At 35.1% G+C, this 18759-nt stretch overlaps 1 protein-coding gene across 1 annotated transcript in view; it reads right to left on the reverse strand.

The window, feature by feature from the left end:
* The window catches only part of GRID2 (glutamate ionotropic receptor delta type subunit 2), a 346586-nt gene extending 339737 nt beyond the window's left edge, over positions 1-6849 (reverse strand). Inside the window, exon 1 of the mRNA XM_019647546.1 lies at positions 6754-6849. Coding sequence (XP_019503091.1) covers positions 6754-6789 — 36 coding nt within the window. The 5' untranslated portion in view covers positions 6790-6849. The remainder of the gene's footprint in view (positions 1-6753) is intronic.
* Positions 6850-18759: the final 11910 nt, after the last annotated feature.

Consider the following 18759-nt stretch of genomic DNA (forward strand, 5'->3'; position numbering starts at 1 on the left):
CACACACACACACACACACACACCCTTCAGGCTATCAGAACATTTTAATTTGCTTACTTAACATATATTTATTGACCTGCTTCTATATACCTGACATAAGTGAAAACTAATGTTGTGTTTTATTGGTACTTACAGTTTAAAGGTGGGGTTTAACAGTAATGAAATTTTTACAAAAAAAAATAGTTACAAAGAATTCTGAATGAAAGAACACAGTGAAGTGAGGAATTAAACTAAATTATTCTGGAAACCCATGAAGATCATAAAAAGACTGCAACATCTGTTCTTTCTCTCTCCCCGCCTCTCCCTCTTCCTCCCTCCCTTACTCCCTCTTTCCCTCTTCAACTTTATCATTCTGTCCCAGCCTCTTCAAAATGTACTGAATTCTGAGTCTTTCACACACAGGTTCTATTTTCAGATAAAAAAAATTTAATAATTTTATAAAATGGTTTATGTGGAACTCCTTGGAAGCAGGGACTATATTTTATTTATTTTTGCCTCTCTGGGATTTAGCACAATGCTTAGCTTACAATATATGCTCAATAAATAGTTATTGAGTCAAGGCTAATAGTTTAGGGTGTACCATATATTACTGTTTTACCTTTCTATGATCTCAGATAACATGTAAATTTTCATAGGGAAATAAGACCTGCTGAAAAAAATTCCAAGAAGTGAGACTAACAATGGAAATATTTTAGGAAAAGAAAATGACTTTTAAAATGATAACTCAGTAGGCATCTACCTGCTACACCCTTTCTATGGTGAGTTGCTTAAGAAAACTTACCTTTCTGTCAACACATAATTTGGACTTTGTTTTTTGTGTGTGGTAATGGTTTAAAAAGAGCTGATTTTGTGTTTTTTTTCTACTTTTATCTTTCTATGACTCTAGTGAAAGTTTCAGTTTAGATAGTAATTTTTTTATTGCTATTACTGTCTTTTTTTTTTTTTCCAATTGGCTTCATTTCCTACTGTTATTTCTTTTCTTTGGGAGGTATCTTCTCTTTTTGATGGCTTCTTGCCCAGTGTTGTTGAATTTAACTTTCCAGGAATAGGAATTAAATTAATTAATTTTGTAAAAATGCCATGCATATGTTATTTAATCTAAAATGTTTTCAATTATAAGATGCACAATCCTTTTGCCTACCACTAATAAAAAACAAAAAAAATGCTGCCAATTATAATTTAATAGAGACATCATTTGAAAGATGCATTCTGATTTCAGAAAAATTATGTTTGAATTTATAAAATACAGAAAAAGTACCACTACAGCTTTACCATAAATTTACAATCATATATTTACACAGTTATTTAACTACTTTTACAGTAGTTTTAGGCAAAGAAATGCTGTGCTGTATATTTAATGTAAGGCAATGACACCACATTTTTTCAAAAATATTCTGAGAGCTTTAGAAGATATCCTGCTAAAATAAATTCCTAAAAGTCAGTATCTCTGTCGGTTTTATATATACCCCAAGCACCTTGAAGGAGGTATTCAATAAGTATTTCTTAAATGAATTTATGAGAGAACTTATGTTTTATTAGAGAGGTCATGCATTTGTTTACAGCAAAACTAAATCAAGTAAATAATAACTATTAATCAGTGAGCTCCTTCTAAATGTCAGCTGATGTTTTTTAGATATTTTGTTCATCTTACCATACAGTTTCTCAAGCCTGCCTTTCTTTTCACTTTTTGGCAATTTCGCTTCATTTTATTTTCATAATTATTCTTAATTATTATGATGATATTTACAAGTCGGTGATATTTCCAATAACTTTTTGTGAATTACCATGAAAAAAAAAATTAAATGACATAATTAGTCATTTGTGGCTATCATAATTATACACTTATAAAGTTAAAAAAATAACCTTAAATGCCTTGTAACAATATTGTTGGTCCAATGAGCAAGAAGTAGAAGTCAGTAGGCCCAATATGGAAACCAAGAATTTAACAGAGGGACCAAGCATGTAGGGTCTGAATTTTATTCTTTTTTTTTTTTTTTTTTTTTTTTTTTTTTTTTTTTTTTTTTTTTTTTAGCTGAGCCATCCTGCTACCTGTTGGCAGCTCAGCGGCTGCTCAGCTCGGGCTGGACTCGAACTGCTGTTGCTCAGAGCTCAAACTCTTGAGCGAGCTCTTAACCAACTGAGCCACTCGGCCGGCCCTTGAATTTTATTCTTATTCTTGCCCTTCCGCTGCTTCTAAGAAAGACATTTATGTGGCTTTGGTGATGGCTGAATATAAAGTTATCCTTATGTGATGCCATTTAGAAAAATGTTCTTAAATTACATTTGCAATCTCAATAGTTTTACCATATTTAATTTAAACCTAACGTAAGTTAATTCTGATTCCAAAGAGAGAATACCACAGTAGCTAAAGACATGGCCTCTGGAACCAGGATCTCTGGGCTTGAAACTCATCTCTGGCTCTTGTTAGTTATGTGGACATAGAAATGTTTTTTATTCTTTTGTGCACTATTTTCATCATTCTAAGTAATTAGCATATCTCTTGTAGAGTTTGTATAAGGATTCAATACATAAACACATGTAAAGTTCTTAATAGGTCTGCTCAGATAATAGATGCTGGTATTGGTTTTCCTTGTTTATTGCTTTGCAGACCTACTGCATCCTTTACTGCCATGCTCTGTGATCTGGGAGGCTGACCTTCAAGGTCAGCATTACTTGGGCTCCCATGCCCTCTGCTTTGTGGTTGGGTTTGCAACTGGAGACAATAAAAGGTGATGAAAAGACAGGAGAAATGACATTGGGGTAACCCCTCTCCCCATTTTCTGACTGCCTGACTGTGGTTCTGGTAGTGTGACTCTTTATCCTTTTTCTATACCAAAGGTCACAGCTACTACTGAGTGGTTTCTCTCCCATGGCTCTAGCTATTGCCACGTCTGTTAATACTGCTTTCTCCCCATGCCCCATCAGATTGCTGGGCAATCAAGGCTTGCTCTGAATCTAAGACCTGGTGCTTCAACACCCACCCCTTTTTGATTTCTTTAACTTCATTTACATTCTTTGTTAATCCCTTTATTTAATTTTCTTCAATTAACCATTATAGTGTATCATATATTTGACCCTGAGATCATAAATAGTATAGTGATGGATTATTTAAGGTACATATTTGATTATTTCCTTCAAGTCAATGAAGTATCATTAACAGTGATAAGAATAGGGATTTCTGAACTTAGGTTAAAAAAAATCTATTTTATTAACCTGTATGTCACTGACAGCATTAATTTCCTAAGAAGGAAAGGGGATATACATGTGTGGAACTGGGACTAGATTGCAGATAGAATGGAATAAAGGCTGAGAGACCTTCCCTCATGGGTTTTACACATGGTCCCTCTCTCTTATTTCTCCCTTCTCAAGTGTTGGAGGTTAGTACTTGTTAGATACAAGTGGGTGGTATTTGGATGGCCCAAACAAGTCTAATATAGACCAAATCTGAGTTTTAGGGTTTAGAGGGCATCAAGATTTTGGAGTTGCTGGGTGGTTTGAGGCTACAGTGGTCTTCAGTGTTGGGTAGAAGAAATTTGCAAGACCATATAAATAAGTGCTAGGTCTAAAAAGCACTTGTAGGAAATAAATAAGGTCATGGCTAGTTTCCATTCAAATAGGAATTATAGAAAGAATCAGGAAGCTTGCAAAATTATTAAGAACAATGGTTGTATATTGTGGGAGTATGATAAGCATAATAACCTTTTACTCAACTGGGCACAAAAGTGATAAATCCATATTGCAACACAGACGTCTTAGGGGGAATGGACTGTTTCCATATCTCTACTCACTAACCATATTCGAGGTCTGAACAGGGGTCTGTGCAGGGCTGACCTTGCAGGAAACAGAGACCATTATATGAGGTGTGATCAACAAATACAGTGAATGTCTAAATTAAAAATAAATATTACAGTAAAAGACACATTGCCATTAATCCCTCTCAAAACACTCCCCCTCGCTTCAAGCACACTTATCCCAGTGTTCTTGCCACTTTCAGAAGCAGTTCTGGAAGTCCTCTTTCATCAGAGTGTTTAGTTGCATTGTTGTGGCTGCCTTGATGTCCTGAATCATTTTGACTTTGGGGAAGAGCAAGAAGTTGCACAGTGCCAGATCGGTGACTAAGGTGGATGAAGACACACCACAATGTTTTTATTTGACAGAAATTGCAACACCAGAAGTGATGTGTGATGCAGAGCCTTTTCACTGTGATCACAAAATATGGTGAATGTTGCTGCTGAGTGCTGTCCAATGAAAAGGCAGGGATCTTCAATACAGGAAGTGGCTCAGTGGAACCTTAAGAACAGTGTGCAACAAGTTTCAATTTGTTTTGTGCAGTTAGTTGGGTGTGAGCTACGGTTGAGAGAAGGTGTGTTTTAAAGTGTGCTGCAAATCATCCTCCATCATGACAATGCCCCATGTCATACATAGCTTCTGATATATGGCAATTCTGACAAATAAAAATATTACAGTGTGTCCGCATCCACCTTATTTACTGGATCTGGCACCGTGTGACTCTTGGCTCTTCCCCAAAGTCAAAATGATTCAGGACATCAAGGCAGCAATGACAGCGCAAGTACAGACACGCATGAAAGAGGACTTCCAGAACTGCTTCAGAAAGTGGCAAGAATGATGGGATAAGTGTGTTCAAAGTGAGGGGGAGTATTTTGAGGGGGGTTCATGACAATGTGTCTTTTACTGTAATAATTTTTTTTTAATTTAAACATTCATCATATTGTTTGATCACACCTGTGTAAGTCATAAAGGTGAGACTGGGGCATGCAGGAATTAACACTGTGTATAGCAATATCATTTTGTGTACAAAATAGCAATCACTTGTTCAGCCAGGAAAGGAATTTAAAATAATTGGCCTTATGACGCTTTCCCAATAGAGTTTAAACTCAGTTTCATTTTATTCAGGGTTAAGCATTTCCAACACTCAAGTCAAGTAAAATCCTATAACTACCTCAATTCTCACACTTATCACAGTAAGAGAAGAGAGAGTATAATAGAATGTCAAGAAGGAAGCGGTTAAGAGTTCTGAAGTCAGACTTCCTGGATTTGAATCTCAACGTTCTCTGCAACTTACTCTCTCCGTGATCGCCCACATTTTTATTCAGTCTCTGGATGTCTCAATTTCCTTTACCACATTCTTGGAATGAGGATACTATCCATTTATTAGAAATACTGTGAAGGCTGAATAAGGTTATATATGCAAATGAATTAGTAGAGTATCTGGCATACGGTAAATATTTAATACATCTTAGCTGTTTTGTTGTGTGTACCTCTACCCAATAAGACTCTATGCATACCTTCAGGTATGAATATACCTACAAGATGACTAATACATACACCTATATATATTAGTCATCTTATTATTTATATTATGAAGAGATGAAATTCTAGTACTTTTGTTAGGAAACTGCATTCAAGAGTTCTGCCTTGTATAAACTGCAAGTACCAATTAAGACAAAGTATTTCTAAAGACACTGATGAAATGTATACATGTTTTTTCTTGCATGTTACAAAGGAAATACTCAATTTGTATAACACAGGTGCTCAACAAGCTTTTTAAAATTGGTTGCCAAAAAGTGAAAATCATATTAAAGCAATAATTAGGTATAAATTATAGGCATCAAAAAGGGGAGGAGGGTAAACTACTCATTTGATTTCCTTTTATAGAGAATATCACAGATTTTTTTATACTACAAAATTTTGTTAAGTCTACTTAATTTGTATTAAACAATGTACAAAGGGCAGCTGTTGCTGTTATAAATGTTGTTAAACATCCAATTAGCATCAACATATAAAAAAGACTGCTTCTCATGTTTACTAATTCTGCAATTTGTTTATGTACTAGAAAGACTTTTTCAAATTTAAAAACAAGTAAGCTTTCCTGAAGGAAACTAAAGTTAAGAACTATGGTTTGAAACGTACTAGAAAGCAGCACAAAGGCAGGCCCACTGAAATCGCCTGGGAGAGTGTATGTCTTCATGCTTTATGGCTATTTAGACTGTACCCACTTGAGTATTTTACTGTTTAAGAATATTTCTGTTAATATCTTATTTCATATGTTTATTGTGAGAGACAATGATAATGTATAAATTCATAATGGTTACCATTTACTGATTTTCTAACAAGTTAATGGAATTGTAATAAACGTGTCACAAGTATAATCCATTTAATGTTCACAGAATCACTAAATGATAAGCACTATAAAGAGAATCATATTTATTTTATTTATCAGTGTCCTCGATAATCAGCACTGAGCTTGTATACAGTTTATACTCAATACATATTGATTAAACAATTGGATGGTCTTTCCTTTGAAATAGGTCCTTACTAGAAAAATATGCCTTAGTCGGCTAGTGTTTTAGTATTACTGCATGTGCAACTTTGACCACATCTACCCGTGTTTGGAATGGTTGTCACATGTATGCATGCTCCAAGGTTTCAGTGAGAGAATGTCTGAGGGATACCCTCCCTTTATCGTGTGTAGAAAACTGTAGAAGGAGGGAAATTGAGCACAAAATGTCTAAGAATGTTATTGACAAAAGCACTGTAATTAAAAGAAAACCCTGCAAAACCCTGATTCTGACCCACACACACTGAAGGCTGGAAAAATATAACCATTAAAAATATCTCAGAACAGCATCGGGATTTCTTAAAGCTATTTGAAGATGATGGTATGAGTTAATAAAACAAACAGATAAAGGCTAAAGTAACCTGTAGAAGCCACAAGGCTCAGATCTCACTTACCAGAACAGTCACCACACGGAGAACCACTCCACGCATGTTATTCTCCAGTTTCTTGTCAGTTAGTGACCCATTCAGCCCTGTGACAGGATTCCAGCACCCAAGCTGAAAGATAAAATAGCTTGGTCACTTTCCTGCCTGAAGAACAGTCCAATTACCTATGTCCAATCACACAGTTCCAAAAACTGTGATAAATCTCGGATAACTGATACAGAAAGGGTCCAGGGCAGGTTTTCCTTTTTAATAGCAAAAGAAGCAATCAAAAATGCCATTTCCTGCTTTTAAATATCATCCTATGGCATATGACAGTACCCGGCATGTTTTAAGACTTGCTGAGGACATTTGACTTAATGAGGAGTTATAAATACACCAAACGCGCAGTCCCAGTAATGCACTAATTGGAAAAATAATAGCTCATATAATTCTAGTTTAATGTCTGTTCTAATATATCAATGCTGCAAAAGTTGGATTTTTCTTACAGTTTCAATGGTTTTAATTAGATCTTATACTGCTTTTATTGGGGAAAAAAACTTCAAGTTTTTTAATGTGGTTAGAAGGATTACTGCTTTTATGAAGAAAAATCATGTATATGGCTTTGTTGTTGTCAAGTATTCACAGTATATAAAACAATAGAATTTTCCTTTTCTGTCAGCACTATCAATTTGCTTGGAAAATTTGGGCAGCAGCCTTTCCCTTAATGTCGTCCTGTGATTCACCGCTCTTTACTCTCCAAAATACTGGTTTAATTTTACATCCTCATGTAGTTCTTATCTCTTGTAATATCCAAATCTGAGGGCTCCCAGTTTTAAAATTACTGCCTATAAATCACAACAGGATAAAAATGGATGACTCTCAATTCAGAACTAAGAAGAAAAGAGAGATGCTGTGACTTGAATTAGGAGATAACTGCTTAAGAAGCAAAACTGTGAAGAGAATGTTGTAATGTATATCTTAGGAAGAAATGTCATGCCATTAATCCTGATAGCAGATTCGTGAGCCTTCACATTTGGGAACCTATTCCACGTTTGCATGCTTTTGAAATGTGACAAACTTTTAGTCCTATTCAGAGACTGTTTTGATTAACTGAATGTTTATAGGGGTATATGGTTATTTGTGCGGCTTCCTCCTGAAGGCTTTGATTTATTTCCTTGTAGTGCATTTTGTTTGTGGCTTCCAAAGTCGTCAACACACTGGCAAGTCTCCCTTACTAATGATTTAGGTGCTTCCTATGAAAACTCAAAGTTTCTCTTGGAGCTCTCCAAAAGGTGTTTAATTAAGAAAACGAAAATGTACATAATACATCTTAAGAGAAGGAGATATCACAATACAAACAAGAAGTCAGCTTTTTCCTTATTAGATAATTTGGAAAAGGCTGCTAATTGTTGGTTTCCACTATAAAAGCAAATTAAATTCATACAATGATATGTCATTCTTAGTTACATAAAAAGTCTAATTAAAACTTAGATCCAATGAGCAAACCCGAATGTGTTGAAAGTCTAATTATCAGAGATATTGTAGTCCTCCTGCCAAAGTTAAAACCTTATGAAATTTCTTTTGAGCTTTTGTTCTCTTTTGAGGTCAACCAAAGTCTATCATCATTACACTCCTTGATGAGCACTTTTTCTTAATTAGTTCTTTAAGATTTTATTTTCCAGGACTAAACAATAATGGTGGAAAAAGTGATCTATTATACAACATTAAATGAAGAATTAAATTTGCAATGTGCTATTCATATTTTACAATCATATTATTTACTTTTAAGCTGAATGAATAGCTTTTACTATATCCTCTTGTTCAGGATAAGTATGTCTAAACCGCCAAAGTAAAAACAGAAATTTTTTTTTCTCCCTCGGAGGATTTTTTTTCTTCTTTTTTTGATTTGGTGAACTTTCTGTCAATTTGCTTAAATAAATGACATCTATTAGTGCCAACTTGACCACAGTATTTAGGTGTATTGATTAGCCAAAATGTTCACTACTAGAATAAACAAAACTTGATGAGCAGTTTGTTTCCACAAAGCTCTGAACAAATATTTTAAAATAAATAATTTCCAGCTTCTTCTTAATTCTGTCTTCCTTTAAATATTACTGAATACTGTGAATGGTTTAAAAAGTCCCTCTAATAAAAGCATTCTAGTATTGTGGGGTTTGAAATAACAATAATGAAAAAGCACTTGGAGTAGGTATATCTTGTCTTCAGACCTAGGCAATGACATAAGCATTAATTGTACCATAAATGATGTTACTCCTCCTTTTTTTTCCTTCTTTTTATTCACATTGATCCTTCCACTGTCCATGTCATTAACTAACCCCACCTCTTCCTTTGGCCCTTTGGAGAATTACTTTTTTTCCATCCCTAGATAAACACTCCGAATGATTCATTTTTCATGTCTCTGACTTCCTGGTTTAGCAGCTGTCAATGTTTGGTCAAGTGACCCAAGCAAATCAAAATCCTCCCTTGAAGTTTTATTTTTAATATCATGTGTATGCATAGTGGGCAGGTCAATAAGTTGATATGACGTACTCATTTTTTTTTTAATGTTTGGCCAGATTCACTCATATATATTATAAGACATATAATTTTGTCCTCTGCTTATAGAAGGTTTTTCACGTTTCTATTTCCTCCCTCCCTCCCTTCCTTTCTTCTTTCCTTTCTCTTTTTCTATCAGATTCACATGTCTTTTGATCATGACACTTGTAAGGCTGTTCCTGTTCTTAATAACAGCTGTCTGGATTTTAGGATTGGCGACTCCTTTTACTAAACTCAGTTCTTCCTTCATATGCACAAACTCCAATACTTAATGTAAGCTGTGGACACCAAGAACTGAGATGTCCAGAGACTGAATTTTGAGGTAGATAAAGTTTAAGACACATATTCTCTGGAAAACTTAAAATAAAATACATCTACTCATCACATATCACATTGGGCATAACAAAAAAAATATTAAGAAAGTAAGATAATACTTATTTCCTGCATTGAATAGCACTGTTTCCTTTACATTTTTGGGGATACTGTCTATGTGTCAGCCATGATACTGAGCGTTTCATACATGATCTCATTTAAGCCTCAAAATAACTTTATGAGAAGGTGCTGTTATCATTATTACTTTATAAACATAGAAACTAAGCACTCAACTAAGGTCATGTATTAACTGAGAGAGAAAACTAGGATTTAAACTAGCACTTTTTAAAGCTGAGATGTAGTATTTAATTGCAGTCTATTTTATAGCTTACAAATTCTTTTTATCAAAATGATCTGTTTAAGGTAGGAAGAGAGGGCATTATTCCTATTTTTATAGTCAAGGAAATTGAGACTCAGAACTGTTAAGTGGCTGGCTCAATGTAATAGCCAGTGCATTTACATTTTGGCAATACAAGTTAAAAGGCAAAATCATCATAATTGTCATTTTTATAAAAAGTTATAACATATACACAGTTTGTGCTAAGCATCTGAGAGCTTTACTTATATTAATTCATTTATTTCTCAAAACCACCCTGTGAGGAAAGTATCATTATTGCCCCCATTTTACCGATGGGGAAACTGAGAATCGAGAGGTTCTGCTCCGTCCACCATGTTATCTTTTTTTTTTTTTAAGATTTTTATTGGGGAATTGGGGGGATGGGAACAGTGCTGAGGAATTGGGGGAAGGGGAACAGACAAGTTGCTGTCGTTTTTGTTCTTCAGTCTAGTTGTGGAGGATGTTTCTTCACCACCATGTTATCTTTTATCCACTTAAACTCTCAAGAGGCACTGAGTAAAATAAAAAAAGTAATAGAAAAATTAAGTGGATAAGACATTCTCAAAAATATTTCTGGAAAACTCTACTTTGTCTGACTAAAGATAAGTGTGGCACACATTTCATTGACCCTAAGGTCTACTAATGCTTCTCAAAATGTGTACCAAAAATGAAAGAGGAAGTAAACAACAGCAACACACAAAGGAAATGTTGATTAACCACTTTTTTGGGAAAGATTTCTCAAGTTTTATAATTCTTTAACTTCTGTTCATATCCATTCATCTGCCTGAGGTTCACTTCAAGCTATTCTGTTTTATTGTAATAACTCTTCCAACAATAAGCAATAAAAATGAGTTAGATTCACATAGATCCAAACTGAATTTGTATCTACAATGGGTCATATTCCTTGAAGCATAGCAAGATTGACAAGCATAATGTTTGATAAAAACTAGAAGAATTTCACTTAGGTTCAAGTATGAGGCTTATCTAACAACTTCCCTGGTTTCATTGTTTGAAATTTCATTAACCTGACTTCTTTGCTATGTGGAGAAGGTTGTTTATGTCTGGTTGTGTTTTTGTTTTTGTTTCTGTCTTTTATTGTATTTTTTAAAACAATGAAACCAGAGACTAATAAAGATAATGCAAGCAAAATCTCCCAGTACTATCTATTCAGTTGCGCACTTTCTAAGTGAGAAATAATAAAAGTAGCCCCTGCAACAATGAGATTTACAGAAAGTCATACTGCTGATGTCAAAACGAGATTCACTATCTTCCATGGCCTGAAAGTCTAGGGAAAATTTAGAAGGGATTAAAAAAAAATTCAATTTCCTTTCAATTTCAGTATATCGATTTCCTATAGTATTTTCTGGTTATTGCCTAAAGTCATCTTAAAAGCTTAAAAATGCTTAATGCTTTAATTATTTCCTTCATTGGAGCTTTAGCAATAATAATCTTGTAGCTTTCTGTTAAAATCAATGTAATATCTTGTGTTCAACAAACTGGTTGATGTATTTGCATGAGAATAGTAGCATGCTCCTAACATTACGTGTTATGCCATTAGTAAAACCAAGTTTTAGGTACGTATTTACTTTTCCCCTCAATGTTTTCATTTGTCCATGGGCTTTAAAGAATGACGTTTGACTTACATCATTATTTTTCAGGCAGTGCTACAATGTCAAAAAGAGCTGAACTGTTCAACTTTAATTTTACGCTCAATAGGTTGTAGGCTCTAATAACAGGAGTCAAGAGAGCTCTTAATTGGATACCAAATGGAATTCCCTACATGTATTAGCTTGTAGTCATATGGAACAAATGAAGCCTGGCTATAGTACCAAATCTCTAGCTGCAGGACACGAAGAACCCACTACGCTTGGGGCTGTGTGCTCCCAGCCACTGCATTTCCTCTATGTGCTTCCTCAGCCTTCAGAGGAAAAGAGGCAACAAGGACATAGGCTAAGTAGCTGAACATCAACTGTTTAGAAATGCACAGCTTGTATTTGGCAGATATTACTTTGGTAATGCATTAAAAGTGTAAAAATTAAATTAAAATACTTATGGCAGGTTGATTCCAGAACATGTTTTATAGTTAAATTGGGTTGTTTTCCTCTTTGACATGTATAAAAATGCAGTGTGCCAGTAATTGCTTGACTAATAAATTCCTTTATGGAATTTCCACCCATAAAATAGGTTCAATGTAAAACTTGCTCCCTAGAGGATGATTATTCCCTTCTAATTTTCTATTCCTACAGCTTGGTCATTACCATGAAGTAATGGTCGTTCTTTGGATTATATGGAGTAGCTTTCGCACTTGAGTTTCCTTCAGGATAAAATGTCTTTGAAAGTCAGAGAAAAACAACAAACAAACAGAAAAACACACCAGATTTGACCACTTATATTTCCCTGTATTTGCTACTGAAAAATAGTTCTGTGCTATATAACAACATACACGTAAAAGAGGAACTTAAACGATTTCCACAAATGAAGAATATAAACATGAGAAGCTATATATATATATATATATATATATATATATATATATATGGAATAGCTTTATATATGAAAATAACGCAAAGGTGTTCTATGCAGCCATGATAGTCATTCTTAGTTACCAACTGCTATTTAACTGATTTAATGATATTCTGCCATTATTATAAGTTTTATTTTCTAATTCTTCTTGGTGTAAAATTACTATCACCCTATATGTATAGGCAATATATCTAGCAGTTAAGATCAGAAACTCTACAATCAGGCTGCTTAAGTTCAAGCACCTGCTCTGACACTGCGGAGTGTGTGCAGTTGGGCCTCGGTTGTCTCGTCTCTCAAAGGAGAATAGTAAAAGTGACTTCCTCACAGGGCTGGTGGGACTGCTGACTGACTTGATATATCTTAAGTGTTTAGACATGTCCTTGGTACATAAAGGTTAAAAAAAATGTTCATTATTATTATTCCTACCTAATCAGTGTTCTTTTGTTCCTTGCTTGGCCTCATCATCTGGAGTCATTTACTAGTTTCAAGAATGGAGTGTGCCTCTAAAAGCTATGGTTCTCAGCTTTGGCTGCATGGTAGATTCCCCTGAAAGCTTTAAGAAATTCTGATGCTTCAGCCCAACCACAGAAAATTAAACCAGAATCATCAGGGGTGGGACCTAGGCATCAGTATTTTGTAAGTCTTTTCAGGTGATTTCACTCTGTAGCCAAGATTGAGAAAAATAGCTCTAAAGCTTTCCATAACACCCAGGGAATGCAATGTCATAGAATGGTTTCTTAACCTTATCAACTGAAGGCGTCAATTTTATTGACCTCCTCTGCAAAAATAAATAGGGACACTTTCTAAAATAAACAAGCTATTTTATTTTTCTTGTTTTAAATATGATAAGAGGCTATGAAATCTGTGAAACTATAATGAGCCTACTTAGTCTAGTGATGTACACCTAGCCCTCATCATAGTATTGGTGTATTGGTACTTATTAAAGTCCTAATAGATATCTAATAAATGAATGAGTGAATGAAAATTCCTGCTATCCTCTTTACTCTTCTATTATTCCTTTCTTTGGCTCTCTAGTTCTAGCTGAATAAAAACCAAAATATCCCCAATCTGAGTTTGTGTCCTACTATCATATTTTCCCCCCTGACAATTTTCGTGACTCTCAGGGCGATTACTCAGACTAAAACACTATGAGCTTTTTTCTTTCTGATCAGAATATTATTTTTTCTAATACTATGCTAGCATTTAATTATTGCAACCTGATAAAAGTTGTTGGATTTTCTCCTTCTCTCCGTTCTACCTTGAGGTGATTTAAAGGTGATCTTCATTTTCATTTTAAAATCACATTAGAATTTTCCATCTTCTCTATTTCTTCCATTAAATAGTTTCCCACTTAAGGTCAGGGCTCCATCTTTATCATCTTTGTGTGCACTGTGACTATTGTACTGTTTTATACAAAACCTGTATGATTTGTCACATTTTACATTCATAGTCTCATGTCAGACCACATCGGTTCTTATTCTTTGAACTCCAAACTCACTAGTGGTTATTCAGTTTCTTGAGTTAGACATAATCCCCCTACCTTAAGGATTTAAACATTGTTTCTCAAGCATTGAAGTATATCAGAACCACTTTGAGAGTTAAAAAAAAAATCCCAATGCCAAAGACATACCCCATGTCAATTAAATCGGGATTTCTGGGCATGAGGTCCAGTCATCAGTATTTTTTAAAGTTTCTAAGATGATTCCAAAGTATAGCCAAATTTGAGAACCAATGACTTTTTAAAATACACACTTTTCCTTGATTGAAAGAATCTTAGACATCTGCCATTATTCAATGAATTACAGAATTCACTTTTACTTATCCTTTAGATCTCAATGTAAACATCTATAACTTAGAGTAAACTTTCCCTGACCACCTGTACGAACCCTTAGGCTAGCTCATGTTACTCCAATACAGCATCCTGTTCCTCTCTTTTATAGTAATATCAGATTAAATCTTTTAATCTATATTTTACACACAACATTTATTGCACTAATTATAAGCTTCCATGGGGATCAGGAAAATTACTGTTTTGTCTCCCCTTTTATTAAATACATAATTCCTGGCACAAAGTGGGGCTCTAATTTTTACTGAATACTGAACAAATTTAGGTGATTTTTAAACTTAATACATCTTGCAGTGATTGTTGATTATTTCTTAAATGATGCCTTAAATGAGGTTTCAATATATATAGACAAGATACTGTACTGCCAGCCAATAGCTGAGCTTTTTTTTTTCTTTTTTTTTTTTTCTTAATTTGGAATGTGGATAAGCAACTCTCATCTTCCTGGGTACAGAAGAAGTAAGCTCCGAATAATAAAGGTCAAGAAATACTTTTCAGAAGTCTTCAATATAAGGAATGATGATATTACCTAACTTTGTAGAGAATAAAATGAGTTAGAGTAGAGCTCTAATTTGAACAATTATATGACAACAACGATAGTAATACTAAAAGTAAGCATAATATGTAACCTATGACAGGTGCCTCTTACATTCCAGGCCTCATTTTAAGGCTGGGACCTATACTATCTCACTGCAAAGACAACCACAAAATACCCATAAAATAGGAACTTTTGGGGATGAAACATTACCCATCCAGGAGAAAGCCCTCTCTAGAAAACAGAATCCTCTTTGAGGAGTCCAGCTCCTGGCTCGAAACCGTGGATGATTTTTTAAGCCTGACATAGGCAATTGCAAAGGCTTTATTGGACAGGCTTTTGGAAAGGAGTTGCACTCAAGAGCTCAGGTCCCTTTGGTTCACCATGCTTTTCTGCAATTTCTAAATGCTGAGCCCAGGAACCTCCATTTGGAGGGCTCTCCAATAGGGCAATGGGCTGAGGCCTCCCCCAAGCATTGGGGGGAAGGAGTAACCTTGAGGACACTTTCTTCCATTCTGTCTGAATACTCATTACTTTTCCATTCCTATCCCTTCCCTTCTGCCTCTGCACCCAGACTCCAGGTCCATAAAACTAAGGGAGCCTATTGACCAGGGTTCCCTTCAGCAGTGAGACACTTCCCCACATCTCTGCCGATACAACTGACCCTTGCTTGGTGCCATTCTGTGAGGGGAAATGGAATATTTGGGGAGCCAGGACCTTCTCTCTAGGCTTGCTTTTCCTATGGCAGTAAGTGAATTTAGGCTTAATTGTTACTTTCATTTTGACTTGTGTTAATCGACTACTCCCACACCTGGCAGCTCAGTTCTCCCCTGCTCAGCTCTTGACATCTCTCATTTTATATTGAGGGTTCACATTTAATGAAGACTTCCTATATGGCAGGCATTGTGCCAAGCCCTGGCTATCATTTAATTTTCTTTTTTGCTATAGTCTGATCAGGCAGGTACTGTAATTATACTAATTTTAACAGATGAGGGAATTGAGGATTAGAGAGTTTAATTGACCTGTTCTAGGTCACTCAGTTGGCAAGTGAAATAGCTAGGATTTGAATCCAGGCAGTTTAGCCCCAGAACCTAGTAGGTCATTTAAACCTCAATCAATAACATACTTTTTCAGAGACGAATAAAGCAAGAGGCACAGAAGCAGCCCAATGGGCTTTGAGTTCTTATTTCCCTAGATTAGCTCTATTTGTGTTTTGAGGTCCTTGAGGAGTTGAAATTGCCTTAATAAAACAAACAAACACACACACAAAAAAACCCTATTTTTTTGGCTTAACTATTTAAATTGAGTTTCTGTCATATGGAACCAAATGATGTACAGCTAATATACATGGACATTGCTGGATTTTGTGAATACATTCTATAAGTAAGTCAATGTAGAAAAAGGAAGATAATTTTTGAAAGAGCGGGCAAACAGTAAAAAGTGTTTGAAGGCCTAGGTTTTATTTCAAGTGAGAATCAGCCTTTTTGGATTTTAGCATCTTCATCTGAAAATAAAATGGTTTGTTAATGTAAATGAATTCTAAACTCTTCTCACAACTCACAGCTTATTAGTGATTGGGTCTATTTTGTGGATAGTTTCTTATCAAGTGAGCAAACCAATTTAAAAAGTATATAAAGCCAATACAGATTATTGACAGTGATAAGGGGGAAACTAATGGAATTATTTATATTCCTCTATTAAACTGCAGGTTCCACAAAGGCAACAATTTTGCCTGTTTTATTTACTGAAGCATACCAACTACCTACACAGTTCACATACAATAAATATTTGTTGAATGAACGCATAGGTCTTATTTTTCCCAAAGGATAAATTACATCTCAATGCCTAGAGGATTTTGTAGCATGCAGGTTTATCTCAAGGTGAGGGATCAGTCAGCTAATCTCATAAAATCCTGTCTAGCTTTGTGATCATACAATTGTTAAATATGACTGGTTATATATCAAGACTCATTTCTGTGACAGACAAAACAGAGTTTCTCATTCAAATATTCCAAATAACTCTCACTATAAGCAGTACAATCAGCCATTGCAATCAGTTTATCTGATTCTCAATGTAACATGAAACTTGTCTAGGTCACTGTATAATTTCTTCCTTTCTGGCTCCCTCTTTATCAGATGCCTGTGCTTATGCTCAAAATGTGGATGGAGTGCTCGGGTTTCATGGGTAACTGAATCATCAGATGATGGACTCTATATATATCTGTGAGCATTCTTACCAGCTTTGAAGACAATTTTATTTCATTGCAGAATATCGCAAACATTTAAACAATTGAGACTCCCATACATCAGACATGTTTAAAAATGCTAACATACATATTTCAAAAAAGAGCTGTTATTTCTTTGTGGATTTGATAAGCATAAGAAAAGTCAGGGGTATTTGGAAAAGGAAATGAGTAACTGATCACAATAGTGTGCAAGAGATTTAGCAATAAATAATCTAATGGACACTAATACAACACTGTGCATAGTGTAAACACATTATTCTCCTATCACCCAACACTATAATCAAGAAGCTAGTTATTTATTATATACCTGCTGTGCTTGTGTTATGAGATATAAGGAAACATGGAATATCATCTTTCACCTCTGAGAGTTTCTGATCTTTTTGAAATGACAAAGCAGGAAATTTTTTTAAAAGAAAAAAACAACAAATTCCATCAGGCAGTATATTACTAAGTTCCAAAAGACTGGACTAAATAATAAGTGCTCTGTATTTAAAGATGGTAGATACCTGTGAGAAAGGATCAGACTTCATCAAAAAATGACTAGAAAAAGCAGAGCATTGTATAGTAATCCGTATGCAAGAGGGCCACGGATAACTCATCTTATGCCTGTGCATGCATACCAAGCCTTCATCAAGTGGTAGAGTCCATCCCCCTCTTCCTGAATGTGAGTTAACTCTGACTTGCTTTCACCGGTAGAATGTGGCAGAAGGGTCAATATATGATTTCTGGACCTGGGCCTTTAGAGATCGTACAGCTTTTATCTTCTCATTTTTGGAAACTAACAATCAAGTAAGAAAAAGGCTGGGCTAGAATACTGAATAATGAGAGACTGTGGTAAGACAAAGGAGTCCTGTGGAAAAGAACTAAGAAGCCCCAACCAACAGCCAGCACCAAGGCCCCAGGCATATGAGTGATGCCATCTTGGATGCTTTAACCACACCTGAGCTATCGCAGTCAACACTATGTGGAGCAGAGGTGATCCATCCCCACTGAGCTCTGCCTGAATACCAGATGCTCAGAATCATTGGAAATACAATAGATTTGTTTTGTTTTGTTTTGTTTGAATGACTGTTTCCTTTTATTTCTCTTATTAGTTTCAGGTGTACAAAACAATGTCATAGTTAGACATTTACACCCCTCACAAAGTGATAACCCCCCTGATCTACTACCAATCTACTACCCCTCTGATATCGTATATAGATGTTAGGGAATAGAGACAATAGATTTGTTTTACGCCAATTTAAGTTGTGGGATGTTTAGTTAATGCGATAATAAATGAGACAAATGGCTTTAGTGCAATCAGTGGTCAGTGGTCACCTTTGCCTCTGAAACTGACTGGACACTCAATGCTTCTATAAGGCAATAGGGAATTGTACATATTTGTACATATATGAGGGATATTCTTTGATTTCACCAATACTTTCCTTTATATCTTAAAAAAATGTTTCCTTACTGCAATTGAGATAGACATTTCTATATGCACTTTCATCTTTGTGGTACCTGATGGAAACACTTTCAAAATTGTCTATGCTTTGGGAAATAAGGCAAACCGGGTCATGATCTGGTCCTATAGCTGCCATAACAAGTTACTGCACACTTGGTAGTTTAAAACAGTAGAAATTTGT

Source organism: Hipposideros armiger, unplaced genomic scaffold, assembly GCF_001890085.2.
Source record: "Hipposideros armiger isolate ML-2016 unplaced genomic scaffold, ASM189008v1 scaffold_112, whole genome shotgun sequence".
NCBI lineage: Eukaryota > Metazoa > Chordata > Mammalia > Chiroptera > Hipposideridae > Hipposideros > Hipposideros armiger.